At 38.5% G+C, this 15,752-nt stretch overlaps 1 protein-coding gene across 1 annotated transcript in view; it reads left to right on the forward strand.

The window, feature by feature from the left end:
- The window catches only part of SRBD1 (S1 RNA binding domain 1), a gene marked incomplete at both ends in the record, with an annotated part of 218,106 nt that overhangs the window by 23,116 nt on the left and 179,238 nt on the right, over window positions 1-15,752 (forward strand). The window contains 2 exons of the mRNA XM_079721189.1: window positions 3,099-3,195; window positions 4,500-4,635. Of these exons, the coding sequence (XP_079577315.1) occupies window positions 3,099-3,195; window positions 4,500-4,635 (233 nt within the window). The remainder of the gene's footprint in view (window positions 1-3,098; window positions 3,196-4,499; window positions 4,636-15,752) is intronic.

A 15,752-nucleotide genomic window follows, 5' to 3' on the forward strand; every position in this document is an offset into this window, starting at 1 on the left:
CTTCCACACTTCTACTCTCCACAAGTAAAGTGTTTGTCTTTTTCTTAAGTGTATCTTCCTTTCACTTTGTGTGTGTGCGTGCACAGGAGAGAATGAGAGAGGAAGGGGGTAAGGGAGAGATATTTCTAAGAAGAACCCAAGGAAAGTGTCAACTGATACATGTCAAGGTATATTGGTTTTATTGTCAAAATGAGCCTTGGAGTGAGAGCTTTTTGAGTAAGAGTGGCTTTTTCCAAGGAGTGCTCTGCTAGGGTTGAATGGGGAGATTGATGCTCTGGTGATTACTACTCTCATTCTAGTTCCTTTTAGCCTTCCTTCCTTTAGGCTGGGAGAGTGTCTGTAGGGGGCAGTCTCTGACAACAAAATCTACAGCATGTACTAAACTGTAGAGAATCAGCATACCAAAACCTGTGTTTATTTTATATAATCTGGCAAATGTGAATTTGGAATTAAAAAAATTAAGTATGTGTCTGTGAAAATATGAATATCTGCTCATACACAAATACACACATCCTAATATCTATATTGAAAAGGGCAATAATGAAAAGAAAAAGCAAATTGGTAAATATTCGAATTTAGAGATGGGTTGAAATGAGTAAAATTCAAGTTTGTTTAATTTTTTTCATTATATTTTCAAATGGTTGCAACTTTTTAAATATTTTAATATTAACTGAGACCATATAGCCAAGCATTAAGGTTAGCCACAGTGGGAACTATCTGTGCCCAGTGATGGTATGTTTTATTATCAATAGAATCAAACGTTGGAGCTTTCAGAATGTTAGATGCATAATGATTTATGGTCAGTTTTTATTTTTCTCTTCTGGTCTATTTTCTTTCCTTCCATTCTTCACCTCCTCTGGTACAAAGTTTTCCTTAGTTCACACACATACTGAGTTCCTACTAAGTAGGTCTGATAACATAAGGTTTACAAATTGTATTCCCCTGAATGATGTGGGCTTTACAAAAGCCCATTGTTACAATTGCAAAATCTATAATTTCCTCTTTCTAGTCTCTCTCATTAATTGGCCTCATTGTAGCTTCCATGTTTACTACTGAATTCTCACCCTGGTATTCTCATTAAACTTCGGGTAATGATGCTGTGAGGTACTTTTGGACTCCAGGAATGAATGCATAGTGAGTAGTTTTCTAGGATAAAGACTGATCTAGTGAGAAAGCTAACACAAGAGCAGACACCTACTGACTGCTGACTATGTACCACAGCTGTTCTAAGTCTTTACATACACAGTCTTCCACCTCTCAAAGGTAATTTGTTCCTGAAAATTCCCTCATAGGGAAACTCTCTTAAAATGTAAACAGGATTCCTATTAATTTCAGTGGCCAAATTTCTTTCTTTAAATTTCTTTGGAATAAATGCAGTTACATCATTAGTTAAGATCACTTCTCAGTTATCATAACACAACCCAACAAGGCATTTTCTCTTTGTTAATTACTCTGTAAGTCTGTCCTCCTGTCCTCTTGTCTTCTGTACTTGTTACTCACTAAAACCATACCCTCAGAAAAACATACTTATGATACTCAGTGCTTGTGTAATTGAAGTTTTTTTGTTTTGTTTTGTTTTTTTTTAAATATCATTCCTTATTTTTTATTTATTTATTTTTGCTGTGTTGGGTCTTCGTTTCTGTGCGAGGGCTTTTCTCTAGTTGTGGCAAGCGGGGGCCACTCTTCATCGCAGTGCGCGGGCCTCTCACTATCGGGGCCTTTCTTGTTGCGGAGCACAGGCTCCAGATGCACAGGCTCAGTAGTTGTGGCTCACGGGCCTAGTTGCTCCACAGCATATGGGATCCTCCCAGACCAGGGCTCGAACCCGTGTCCCCTGCATTAGCAGGCAGATTCTCAACCACTGCACCACCAGGGAAGCCCATGTAATTGAAGTTTTAATGGGAGAAAAAAAAAGAAGCTTTAATGGAAATAGAACAATAAAGACAAAAGAAATAAACAATGCATTGCAAATGATCTCTCAGTGTATAAGTTGGTATTGCAGGGGCCATAATGTACAAGACACACTGCTGTAAATTAGCAAACTGAAAGCACTTGGAGAGAATCTAATGTACCATTGGTAGACAATTCAGCTGTGAAGATGAGCAACCACACAGTGGCTCTTGTTTTATGCTCATTTGAGGTTTGAGAAATTCAAATAGGTCATTGAAAATGTGAATAAATGTCTCATAAGCCAAAATAGGAATATTAATAAAATTATTTGCAAAGGAGAATTTTTGTAACTGGAACGAAATAGTATACCTTGGGATATGACTATTAATATATATTTCCTATAACCTATAATGCTTAATCCTATAATGCTTAATCTTTGTAAATACTTCATGAAGTAGATACTATTATTATTCCATTTTTATAGGAAACTGAGGCACAGAGAGAACAAGTAACTTGCCCAGGGTCATACATTTGGTAGATGGTGGAGCCAGGATTAGACCAGGCAGCTGGCTCCAGAGCTGCATTTTTCACCACTAGGTTATATGGTATGTTAAGGTCCTGTATTATTGTTTTTGGAGACTTGATTTTGCTGCTGAGGGAAGCTAGTCACTACTATGATACTTTTCTGTCTTTTTTTTTTTTTTTTTTCCGGTACGCGGGCCTCTCACTGTTGTGGCCTCTCCCGTTGCGGAGCACAGGCTCCGGATGCGCAGGCTCCGGATGCGCAGGCTCAGCGGCCATGGCTCACGGGCCCAGCCGCTCCGCGGCATATGGGATCCCCCCGGACCGGGGCACGAACCCGTATCCCCTGCATTGGCAGGCGGACTCTCAACCACTGCGCCACCAGGGAGGCCCTTTTCTGTCTTTTTGTTTGTTTGTTTTTAAAATTTTTATTGGAGTATAGTTGCTTTACAATGTTGTGTTAGTTTCCACTGTACAGCAAAGTGAATCAGCTACATGTATACATATATCCCCTCTTTTTTGGATTTCTTTCCCATTTAGGTCATCACAGAGGATACTTTTCTGTCTTAAGTTTGTCAACTTAAGGTTTTATTTTGACTGGAATAAATTTATTGTGATTTAATTATAGATTTAAAAACCAATCTGTAGTTCTTGCCTTTGTTTTCCCTCTTACCCTTCTCCTAAAGGGCTTTCAGCACTCCAGGATATTGAAACAGGAGTGCAGCATATTTTAGCAGACATGATTGCTAAAGACAGAGACACGCTTGACTTCATTCGGAAATTGTGAGTAACTCTCAGAGTTTTCTGCTTTGTGGACTCATGATGTTAAGGGTCGCATGGTTAGTGCTAACTCCAGTGTTCATTAAAAACTTTATTTCAGACTTCTAAAAATTAAAAAAGTTTTTTTTAGTAGCACAGCTCTCTGCTCAAACAACAGAACCCGAATACATAAAACAGATAAAAGTAAAGTTGCTTTAATTGAATTCTGGGCAGGGAGCCTGGAACTCTGCCTGTACATCCTCCTTACCCTGAAGCATCTCAGCAGAGGCCTCTGAGGAACACAGTTTAAAAACCACTGCATTGTGCAATATATGCTACAGAGAGATTCATAACCATTTAGAATGGGTGGCATTGCTTTTTAAACATATTGAGTTGTATGCACTTAATTTTATAATGTTTACCAGTGGTTGGGTTAACTTGAGAATGTTTAATATCAGGTATGGATAAAAATGCTGACCTCAAAATGAATTTTAGCTGATGGAGAGAGCAGCTTATCCATAGTATCATAGTCCCAACTTATAAGAGAGTAAAACCCTTTGACCTAGACCCTACTTGGGCTTATGGATTTTATGCCTCATTAAAAAAAGATATTATTTTAAAAACCTTATTTTTAGGCACTCTGTCCTTCCTTTCCTTCTGTGTATCAGAGGACAGGGTTTGGCAGAGGGCTACTCTTCCTCTCTCTCCACATCTCTAGCTGTGTGAGCTGTGCAGAGGAGAGTAAAGGTGAAAATGAACCAGTTGACTACTGTAGCTTGTCAGGGTTTTTGTTAATGTAAGGGAGAGAATTTTTCTTTTTTCTCAGTGGCCCTCACAGGAATGAGTTGAAGTAGGAGAATTGTGCAGGTTTTTAAATGTGTTTTTATAAGTAATTATACTGCTGAAATTTGGTTCAGTTTCATAAATTGTCATTGGAAGCTGTCCTGACACATCATCTTGTTTCCCTTCTTTTTAGCTTTTAATTGGTTCTGACCCCCTAACTCAGTGGTTAGAAGAGGATGATATCTAGGCCAGAGTTATTAGTCTCTTGCATAACTGCAGATAGTATCTGAACTCATTTAGGCATTTTATGAGAGGATTGGGTTGAAATATAAATAGATCTGGAACACCTATGCTAGCATGAATAGGCGAGGAGTCCCCTTTTGATGGGTCAATAACATTTCTATAGTTGAGCATCATTAAAAAAAAAATCTCATTTGGTAAATCTCATTTAGTTTTTTGTTAATCTTCTTTCTATGTAACGTGTTTCTTTACTAAAGCACATATTAATAACTACTTAATGTTTGAATATTTGTGTATCTGAACAGGTGCCAAAATAGATATATTTGTATCCAGTCATCTCTCGCAAAGGTATCCTCAAAAAAAGTAAATGAAAAAGATGTTGATAAGTTTCTGCTCTACCAACATTTTTCGTGCAACATAAGAAACATCCAACATCATCAGGTAAATAAGAAAACTGCTTATGCATGCTGATAGCAGTAATAATGATAATACCTCAGATTTGTTTATTACTTTATTTACTAAAGAATTTTCAATCAACTATTTTCTTCCTTCATATAAATTTTTATAATATTGTTATATCCTCCCCATTTGACAAATGGGGAACTCAAGACCCACAGAAGTTAGTAAATGACATTGAGACTTACTAGCTGGGCTAACAGTATAACACTCTGGTATCTTGACTCTCTGGCTGGTGATCTTTCTTATTAGACTTTCCTTTCCAGTATGCTTGGATTTGAGCTCAATTCTGGATCTTTTCCATGTGAAATACAAAATAGAGATAACCGATTTAGAATAAATAAAGTATGAGAGATCTCAGTTATATAAATCGTACTCATTATATCTCAGTCTTTTAATTTCACATTTCATTTTATTAATTTTTATCCTAATTGTAGTTATAGGTTATATATCTACATTGTGGAATGTGGCTTTAAATCATATAGAAAAATTTTTTTTTTTACAAACCAAAAATACAATAATACTTTTGTATTTACCTGTGTAGCTACCTTTACCAGTATTCTTTACTTCTTTGTATGGTTTTGAGTTACTATCTAGATTTTATTTCAGCCTGGAGGACTTTCTGTAACATTGCAGGTAGGGCAAGTAAACTCCCTCAGTTTTTGTTTATCTGGAAAGTCTTAATTTCTCCTTATTTTTAAAAATTTATTTTTAATTGTGATAAAATACATATAACATAAACTTTACCATCTTAACTGTTTTTAAGTGTACAGTTTAGTAATGTTAAGTATATTAACATTGTGCAACCAATCTCCAGAATTTTTTTATCTTGCAAAACATAGATTTTCTGAATATAGAATTCTTGGTTAACAGTTTTTTCTTTCAGCACTTTGAATATGTTACCCAACTATCTTCTGGCCTTTATGGTTTTGACGAGAAATCAGCTGTTAATCTCACTGAGCCCTTGCACATGATGATTGCACTTGATTTTCTTGCTACATTTAAGATTCTCTGACTTCTGACAATTTGATTATAATTTGTCTTGCTGTGGATCTCTTTGAGTTTTTTTTTCTTGGAGTTTGTTGTGATTTTTGGTTGTGTAGTTAGATGTTTCTGATCAAAATTGGGAAAATTTTGGCCATTATTTCTTCAAATATTCTTTGAGCCCTTTTCTCCTGGGTCTCCCATTATATGTGTGTTGGCATGCTTGAGATTGTCCCACAAATCTCTTAGCCTCTGTTTACTTCTTTTTTTCTTTTTTTAAATTCTTCTCAGACTATGTAATCTCAATTGACATTTCTTCGAGTTTGCTGATTCTTTCTTCTGATTGTTCAAATATTGAACCCCTCTAGTAAATTTTTCATTTCAGTCATTGTACTTTTTTGCTCAAGAATTTCTCTTTGGTTCTTTTTTATAATACCGAGCTCTTTATTGATATTCTGTATTTGTTGGGATAACATGCTCATGATTTCCTTTAGGACTGTGATTTCCTTTAACTTTGAGCATATTTAAAACAGTTAGTTTAAAGTGTGTCTAGTAATGCCGAAGTCTGAACTTCCTCAGAGATGGTTTCTGTTAATTTCTTTTTTCTGTAAATGGGTCATATTTTCTTGTTTCTTTGCCTGCCATGTAATTTTTTGTTAAAACTTGTCATTTTGAATATTATAAGTTGACAACACTGAAAATCAGATTCTCCCCCCTCCCTGGCATTTGTTGTTGTTGCTGTTGTGGGGTTTTGTGGTTTATTTAGCGACTTCTAAACTGTTTCTGTAGTCTGTATTCTTTGTCATGTTTGGCCACTGAAGTCCCTGGTCTATTAGCTTAGTGGACAGCTAGTTACTTGACAGAGATTTCCTTCATTCCTAGAGCCAAAACAAATAACAACTTTCCTGGTCCTGCGTATTTGCTCTATGTTGGGGCATCCTTCAATGCTTAGCGAGGCTGTTTACAACTCTACCTTAGCCTTCACTTTGTCTTTGTGTGGAGCTCAAAGGTCAGACAGAAGTGAAAACTTAAGGTCTTCCCAGGTCTTTTCAGAGCAGGTGTCTGTCTAGTCCTGAATGCGTGCATGACCTCTTAGATTTCCTAAAATATGTGGAAATTTTAAAAAGCCCCTTTCCTCTCAATTATCTCCTTTACTAGCCTCTTCCTTCCCAGGTTTTTCTGGTCTGTCTGATGGTTGCCCTGACTATAATCCCTTATCCCCAAGTGTTATCCCTTATCCCTTGAAACTGCAGCTAACACATTGCCTTTAAATGCTTTGAACAAATGCCACCCAGGAGCTTCCTGGGGAAGCTCTGAGACAAGCAAAACAAAGGCAAGCCCTTGAGCCAAACCATCAGGGAGCCATGAGACAGATCCAAACACGTAATCACAAACTTTTGATAATAAGGTCCATATTGCTCCCTCTGGTACTAGCAGACTGCACCAGAAAAGTAGGCTGTTATCTTCACTGCCACTGCTGAACTGCAGAGTGGAGGATGGTAAGTGGGTAAGTGAAAAGTGCTCTTTCACCAAAATTCTGCAGCTTCTTCTTTAAGTGTTCCTCTGATTGTTGTAAGTTTTTGATTAGATTCCAGAGTTCTGAAAAAGTTGAATCTGGCAGTTTTTGCCAGTTTGTTGCTTTTGTAGAGGTTTGGAGTTTTGGAATTCCCTACTCCACGACTTTGGTGATGTCACACCTAACAGCACCTTTAAAGTGTGGTGTGTATTCCCCTGTTCTATTCCAAAACCAGCATGTGGCCTTAACCTTATGAACTGTCCTTCTTTATCTTGTTTAATGGTTTTTAGCTTGAAGTCTACTTTGGTATCAGGATTGCAACCTGTATTTTCTTAATGGAAATTGATTTCACCCTTGTTTTACTCTTAGCCCTACAATTACATGAAATGCTTGCCCTTAGTCCTTTTGCCAAAATTTTCCAGTCTTCTTTTAAGCTGATTGAAGCTTATTCTCTAGTCTAGTATGTAGTTGGCAAAGTTCTTCTGTAAAGGACCAGGGAGAAAATATTTTAGACTTTGTGAGCTAGATGCCTCTTCCTGCAGCTACACAACTGCCATTGCAGCACGAAAGCAGTCACAGCTAATACATAAATGAATGAGCATGGTTGTGTTTTAATAAAATTTTATTTATGAAAACAGATGTTTGACTGGATTTGGTCCATGGGCCATAGTTTGCTGGCCTCTGCTCTTGTATATTTCTCAAGAAGATTTTATGTGTACAGTACAGGTGTGCCTTATTCCGTAGTGCTTTTTGCTTTATTGTGCTTTGCAGATACTGTGTGTTTTACAGATTGAAGGTTTGTGGCAACTGTGTTTCATACAAGTCTGTTGGCACCATTTTCCAACAGCATTTGCTGACTTTGTGTCTCGTGTCACATTTTGGTAATTCTCTCAATATTTCAGAATTTTCCATTATTATTATATTTGTTCTGGTGATCTGTGATCAGTGATCTTTGACGTTACTATTGTAATTGTTTTGAGGTGCCATGACCGCACCCATATAAGACAGCAAACTTAATTGATAAGTATTATGTGTGTTCTGATTGCTCCACGGACCAGCTGTTCCCTCCGTCTCTGTCCTCCTGGGCCTCCCTATTCCCTGAGACACAATAATATTGACATTAGGCCATTTAATAACCCGACAGTGGCCCCTAAGTGTTCAGTGAAAGGAAGGAATTGCACATCTCTCACTTTAAATCAAAAGCTAGAAATGATTAAGCTTAGTGAGGAAGATATGTCAGAAGCCAAGATAGGCTGCAATCTAGGCCTCTTGTGCCAAATAGGTAGCCAAGTTGTGAATACAAAGGATAAGTTCTTGAAGGAAACTGAAACTACTACTCTAGTGAACACGCAAATGATAAGAAAGTGAAACAGCCTTATTGCTGATATGGAGAAAGTTTCAGTGGTCTGGATAGAAGATCAGATCAGCTGTAACACTCCCTTAAGCCAAAGCCTAATCCATAGCGTGGCCCAAACTCTATTCAGTTCTATGAAGGCTGAGAGGTAAGGAAGCTGCAGAAGAAAAGTTTGAAGTTAGCAGAGGTTGGTTCGTGAGGTTTAAGGAAAGAAGCCATCTCCATAACATAAAAGTACAAGGTGAGGGACTTCCCTTGTGGCACAGTGGTTAAGAATCCGCCTGCCAGTGCAGGGGACATGGGTTTAATCCCTGGTCTGGGAAGATCCCACATGCCGCAGAGCAACTAAGCTTGTGTGCCACAACTACTGAGCCTGCACTCTAGAGCCCATGAGCTACAACTACTGAAGCCCACGTGCCTAGAGCCTGTGCTCCGCAGCAAGAGAAGCCTCCGCAGCAAGAGAAGCCCGCGCACTGCAACGAAGAGGAGCCCCCACTCGCTGCAACTAGAGAAAGCCCGCACGCAACAATGGAGACCCAGCGCAGCCATAAGTAAGTAAGTAAGTAAATAAATAAATATTTATTTATTTAAAAAACAGAAAAGTACAAGATGAAGCAGCAAGTGCTGATGTAGAAGCTGCAGTAAGTTATGCAGAAGGTCTAACTAAGATAATTAATGAAGGTAGCTACAGTAAACAACAGATTTTCATTATAAACGAGACAGCCTTATACTTGAAGAAGATGCCATCTAGGACTTTCATAGCTAGAGAGGAGTAAAATGCCTGGCTTCAAGGCTTCAAAGCTTCAAAGGATAGGGTCTTTCTTGTTGGGGACTAATGCAGCTGGTGACTTGAAATTGAAGCCAATGCTCATTTACCAGTGCTCTATAAATGGAACAACAAAGCCTGGATAACAGCACATCTGTTTACAACATGGTTTGCTAAATATTTTAAGCCCACAGTTGAGACCTACTGCTCAGGAAAAAAGATTCCTTTCAAAATATTACTGCTCATTCACAATATACCTGATCACCCAAGAGCTCTGATGGAGATGTACAATGAGATTAATGTTGTTTTCATGCCTGCTAACACAACATCCATTCTGCAGCCCATGGGTCAGGGAGTCATTTCGACTTTCAAGTCTTATTATTTAAGAAATGCATTTCATAAGGCTATAGCTGCCATAGATAATGATTCCTCTGATGGATTTGGGTGAAGTAAATTGAAAACCTCTAGAAGTGATTCACCACTCTAGATGCCATTAAGACCACTTGTGATTCATGGGAAGAGATATAATTTCAATATTAATAGGAGTTTGGAAGAAATTGATTCTAATCCTTATGGGTGACTTTTAAGGGTTCCAGACTTCAGTAAAGGAAGTAACTGCAGCTGTGATGGAAAAAGCAAGAGAACTAGAATTAGAACTGGTGCCTTAAGATGTGAAAGAATTGCTGAAATCTCATGACTCAACTTTAATTGATGAGGAGTTACTTCTTAGGATGAGCAGAGAAAGAGGTTTTGTGAGATGGGATCTGCTCCTGGTGAAGATTGTTCAAATGACAACAAGTGATTTAGAGTGTTACATCAACTTAGTTGATAAAGCAATGTCAGGGTTTGAGAGGATTGACTCCAGGTTTGAAAGAAATTCTACTGTGAGTAAAATGCTATCAGCATTGCATGTTACAGAGAAATTGTTCCTGAAAGGAAGAGTCAGTCGATGCGGCAAACTTCATTGTCATCTTCTTTTAAGAAATTGCCACGGCCACCCCAGCCCTCAGCAGCCACCACCCCATGAGAAAGCAGCCGTCAACACAGAGGCAGGACCCTCCACCAGCAAAAAGATTATGGCTTGCTGAAGGTTCAGATGATGACTATGATTTTTTAGCATTAAAGTATTTTTTAATTTTAATTTTTAAAATTTATTTTTAATTTTTTATTGAAGTATAGTTTATGTACAATATTATATAAATTATAGGTTACAGTATAGCGATTCACAATTTTTGAAGGTTATACTCCATTTGTAGTCATTATAAAATATTTGCTACATTCCCTGTGTTGTACAGTATATCCTTGTAGCTTATTTTATACATAATATTAATAGTTTGTACCTCTTAATCCCCTTACCCTATCTTTGCCCCTCCTTCTTTCCCTCTCCCCGCTGGTACTCTAGTTCTCTATATCTGTGAGTCTGTTTGTTTTTTGCTATATTCACTTGTTTGTTGTATTTTTTATATTCCATATATAAGTGATATCATACAGTATTTGTTTTTCTCTTTCTGACTTACTTTACTTAGCATAATACTCTCCAAATCCATCCATGTTGTTGCAAATGGCAAAATTTTGTTCTTTTTTATGGCTGAGTAGTACTCCACAGTGTGTATCTATATCTATCTATCTGTCACATCTTCTTTATCCATTCTTCTGTTGATGGACACTTAGGTTGCTTCCATATCTTGTCAATTGTAAATAATACTGCTATGAACATTGGGGTGCATTTGTCTTTTCAAATTAGTGTTTTTGTTTTGGGTGTATACCCAAGAGTGGAATCCTGGGTCATATGGTAGTTCTAGTTTTAGGTTTTGTTTTGTTTTGTTTTGTTTTTTAATTAATTAATCTATTTATTTATTTTTGGCTCTGTTGGGTCTTTGTTGCTGAGCATGGGCTTTCTTTAGTTGCAGTGAGCAGGGGCTACTCTTCATTGTGTTACGCAGCCTTCTCAGTGCAGTGGCTTCTCTTGTTGCGGAGCACAGGCTCTAGGTATGCGGGCTTTAGTAGTTGTGGTGCATGGGCTTCAGTAGTTGTGGCACGCAGGTTCAGTAGTTGTGGCTTGCGGGCTCTAGAGGGCAGGCTCAGTAGTTGTGGCTCACGGGCTTAGTTGCTCTGTGACATGTGGGATTTTCCCGGACCAGGGCTCAAACCCATGTCCCCTGCATTGGCAGGCGGATTCGTAACCACTGTGCCACCACGGAAGCCCTAGTTTTAGTTTTCTGAGGAACTTCCAAACTCTTTTCCACAGTGGCTGCACCAATTTACATTCCCAGCAACAATGTACAGGGTACCCTTTTCTCCACATCCTCTCCAACATTTGTTATTTGTGTTCTCTTTGATGATAGCCACTTTTAAATTAAGGTATGTACCTCTCTTTTTTTAGACATAATGTTATTGCACACGTAGACTAAAGTATAGTGTAACATAACCTTTATATGCACTGGGAAACCAAAAAATGTGTATGACTTGCTTTATTGTGATGTTGTTTTATTGTAGTAGTATGGAACTGAACCTGTAATATCTCCGAGATATGTCTGTAATATTCTGAGTTTTTACATGGTCACAATTGTTTCCTATGTCCTTGATACTTGAAGGATAGCTTAGCTCAGTAAATATATATATTTTTAATAATCCAATGATTTTTTAAAATGTATTTATTTTTTATTTTATTTTTGCTTTCGTTGGGTCTTCGTTGCTGCACGTGGGCTTTCTCTAGTTGTGGCAAGCGGGGCTACTCTTCATTGCAGTGCATGGGCTTCTCATTGCGGTGGCTTCTCTTGTTGCGGAGCACAGGCTCTAGGTGCACGGGCTTCAGTAGTTGTGGCTCACAGGCTCTAGAGCACAGGCTCAGTAGTTGTGGTGCATGGGCTTAGTTGCTTCGTGGCCTGTGGGATCTTCCCGGACCAGGGCTCAAACCTGTGTCCCCTGCATTGGCAGGCAGATTCTTAACTACTGCGCCACCAAGGAAGCCCAGTATAATATTTTTTGTTTGCACTTTCTTTCCTTAAGTTTGTCAAGCATGTTGCTCTGTTGTTGTCTTACTTTGCAAGTTTTTTTTGTTGCTTGTTTTTGAAATCAGATGCCAATCTAATTCTCTGTTTCTTAGAAATGCTGAAGATGTGGGTCCTGTGTTGTTTTATTTATTCACTTTATTGGTGTTATAGGAGTATGAGGGGGGGATTTAGAATGAGGGGCCTGCCAGTGTTCTTTAAACCTGAAATTCCTCAAAGAATCATTTTTTTAATTTATTTTTTCTTCCTTTCTGAATTTTACTGTTATAAGGAGAGGATAATTAAAAAGACTAGAATGCGTCACTTTTCATCGATAATGTTTAGTTATCTTCCTTAAAAATGTAATTAAAAAAACTTACGGTGGTATAGATATGAAAAGGTATGTTATTATTCTCTGTGTGTGTGTGTAACATAACATGAAGAGTCTTCAGTTATGCTACAAATACTTCTTGAACACTTATTATGTATTGGTGCCTACTTGGGGTATGTAGATGACATGGTCCCTGCTGCTGAACTTTTGAAGTGTTTCACTATTATATCTAAGTTGTTCTTTTTACTTTTGTGTACACTGTAGCATATGGGGTGAAATGAATACTTTTGATAATTGGAAAAATTGTTAGAAGAGTGAAATTTTACTTACCTAGCTACTATCTACTGATAGAGCCTAATGAAAAAGAATTTTTAATAAAACCAGTGACTAAAATACTAAAATTCCTTTTGCAGAAATGATTTTGCTGCTGGATTTTATCTCTCTTTATTTGATTTAATTTTATTGCAACTTTGGAAAAATATGAATACATTTATTCTATTAAAACTTAGTCTTTCTAGTATTCGCTTGAAAACATTTTGGTCTCTGCATTTTAACTAGTGTGCTTAGCACATGTGGCATTCTGAGTTAGTTTGTGGTTGAATCTAAGTTTGTGACTGACACAGGCTTCTAAGTGTGACAGTCTTAAGACCTGAGAGGGTAGAACATTTGGGAAATGTCAGTTTTGAAAAACAGACCTGTGTTTTGAGAAGAACTTTCTAGTTATCTTGCAGGCTAGAGTGATGATATACCAGCTCACAAAGATAGATTTTTAATCCCTGTAGTGCTAAGGCCTCATGTCCCTGACTCCAGACTCTCTTTTTCAGCTTTCACCTAGATAGCCCAGCATACAGCATCCCAGAATACAGACGTGAGGGAGAATGATGACAGACAGTGGTAAAGGAACAACGGTACCTGGAACTCCTTCTCCAAATGCTGTGGGAAGAGCTGTAATAGCTGTCTACTAAATTAATTCTTCTAGCTGCATCTTGTTTTCTTTCTTCTCCACATTGGTCCTTAATGTGCTCCTTTCCACCACATGAATTTGTAACTCAGCCTTCCCATTCTTTTTTGTAGCTTCTTTCACTGATGTCTCACTTTCTTTGTCTTTTAAAATACCTGTTTCACATTCAGTGCTGCCATCTACAGTAATTCTGCTTTAACTCTGTATTTACTTTCAACCTCAGTTTTTGCCCCAAGCTCTGTTTCTGCTACTCCACTCCCTTTTCTACCATGGATCCTCTATGTTAGGATTTTTTAAAGTTTGACCTATGACTTTACTAGGTATGGTGGGAAAAAAAGCACCCTCCAATAATATATTTTGATATAATAGTGTATTTATATTTTTATTTATTGGGGCTTTTTTTTTTTTTTTTTTTTTTGTGGTACGCGGGCCTCTCACTGTTGTGGCCTCTCCTGTTGCAGAGCACAGGCTCTGGACACGCAGGCTCAGCGGCCATGGCTCATGGGCCCAGCCGCCCCATGGCATGTGGGATCTTCCCAGACCGGGGCATGAACCCGTGTCCCCTGCATCGGCAGGCGGACTCTCAACCACTGCGCCACCAGGGAAACCCTATTTGGGTTTTTTTTTTTGGCCGCATTGGGTCTTCATTGCTGTGCGCGGGCTTTCCCTAATTGCGGCAAGCGGGGGCTACTCTTTGTTGTGGTGCGTGGGCTTCTCATTGCAGTGGCTTCTCTTGTTGCGGAGCACGAACTCTGGGCGCATGGGTTTCAGTAGTTGTGGCACGTGGGCTCAGTAGTTGTGGTGCACGGGCTTAGTTGCTCCACGGCATGTGGGATCTTCCCGGACCAGGGATCAAACCCATGTCCCCTGCATTGGCAGGCAGATTCTTAACCACTGCGCCACCAGGGAAGTCCCTAATAGGGTATTTATATAAATCAGAATTAAATAACTCTTTTTCCCGTATAATATTGTATTCTGCATGAATGAATTTATTACTGATAAATTCTTGGATGAAGAACTTTTATTTACTGTTCAGTGTTCCTTTCAGTATTTCAGAGAGCTGGCAGACATTGAAGATTTTGTCCAGCCCAAAGTAAAGTTTATTTTGTATTAAAAGTTTATTTTTAAGTGATTATTTTATTTCTGCCAATGTTTACCTTAGAAATTTCTCAAATATATGTAAAGATTTTTTTTTAAGTATCTGTAATTTTTTAATTAATTAATTAATTTATTTTTGGCTGTGTTGGGTCTTTGTTTCTGTGCGAGGGCTTTCTATAGTTGCGGCAAGTGGGGGCCACTCTTGATTGCGGTGCGCAAGCCTCTCACTGTCACGGCCTCTCTTGTTGCGGAGCACAGGCTCCAGATGTGCAGGCTCAGTAGTTGTGGCTCATGGGCCTAGTTGCTCCGCGGCATGTGGGATCTTCCCAGACCAGGGCTCGAACCCATGTCCCCTGCATTGGCAGGCAGATTCTCAACCACTGCGCCACCAGGGAAGCCCCAGTATCTGTAATTTTTTAAACTTTGAGGATTTGTTATATATTGAACATTTTACTTGAAAATACCTTTAGAATTTATATAAATTAAGATTGCTGTATTCCAGAGTGACTATACCATTTTACCTTCCCACCAGCAGTTTATGAGAGTTCCGCTTCTTTACGTCCTCACCAATACTTATTGTCTCTTTTTTTTTAATATAAATTTTATTTTATTTATTTTATTTTTGGCTGCATTGGGTCTTCGTTGCTGCACGTGGGCTTTAGTTTCAGTGAGCGGGGGCTACTCTTCATTGTGGTGTGCAGGCTTCTCATTGCAGTGGCTTCTTTTGTGGAGCACGAGCTCTAGGCATGCAGGCTTCAGTAGTTGTGGCACTTGGGCTCCATAGTTGTGGCTTGCAGGCTCTAGAGCGCAGGCTCAGTAGTTGTGGCACACAGGCTTAGTTGCTCCGTGGCATGTGGGATCCTCCTAGACCAGGACTTGAGCCCGTGTCCCCTGCACTGGCAGGTGGATTCTTAACCACTGCACTATGAGAGAAGTCCCTGTCTATCTTTTTGATTATGGCCATTTTAGTATGAACTGATTTCTCATTATTGTTTTGGTTTGCACTTCTCTTCTAACTAATGATGTTGAGCATATTTTCTGTACTTATTGAACATTTCTATATTAGCTTTGAAAAAAATATCTCTTTAGACCTTTTGCAAAT

This window comes from Hyperoodon ampullatus (assembly GCF_949752795.1).
Source record: "Hyperoodon ampullatus genome assembly, chromosome: 15".
In the NCBI taxonomy this organism is placed as follows: Eukaryota; Metazoa; Chordata; class Mammalia; order Artiodactyla; family Ziphiidae; genus Hyperoodon; species Hyperoodon ampullatus.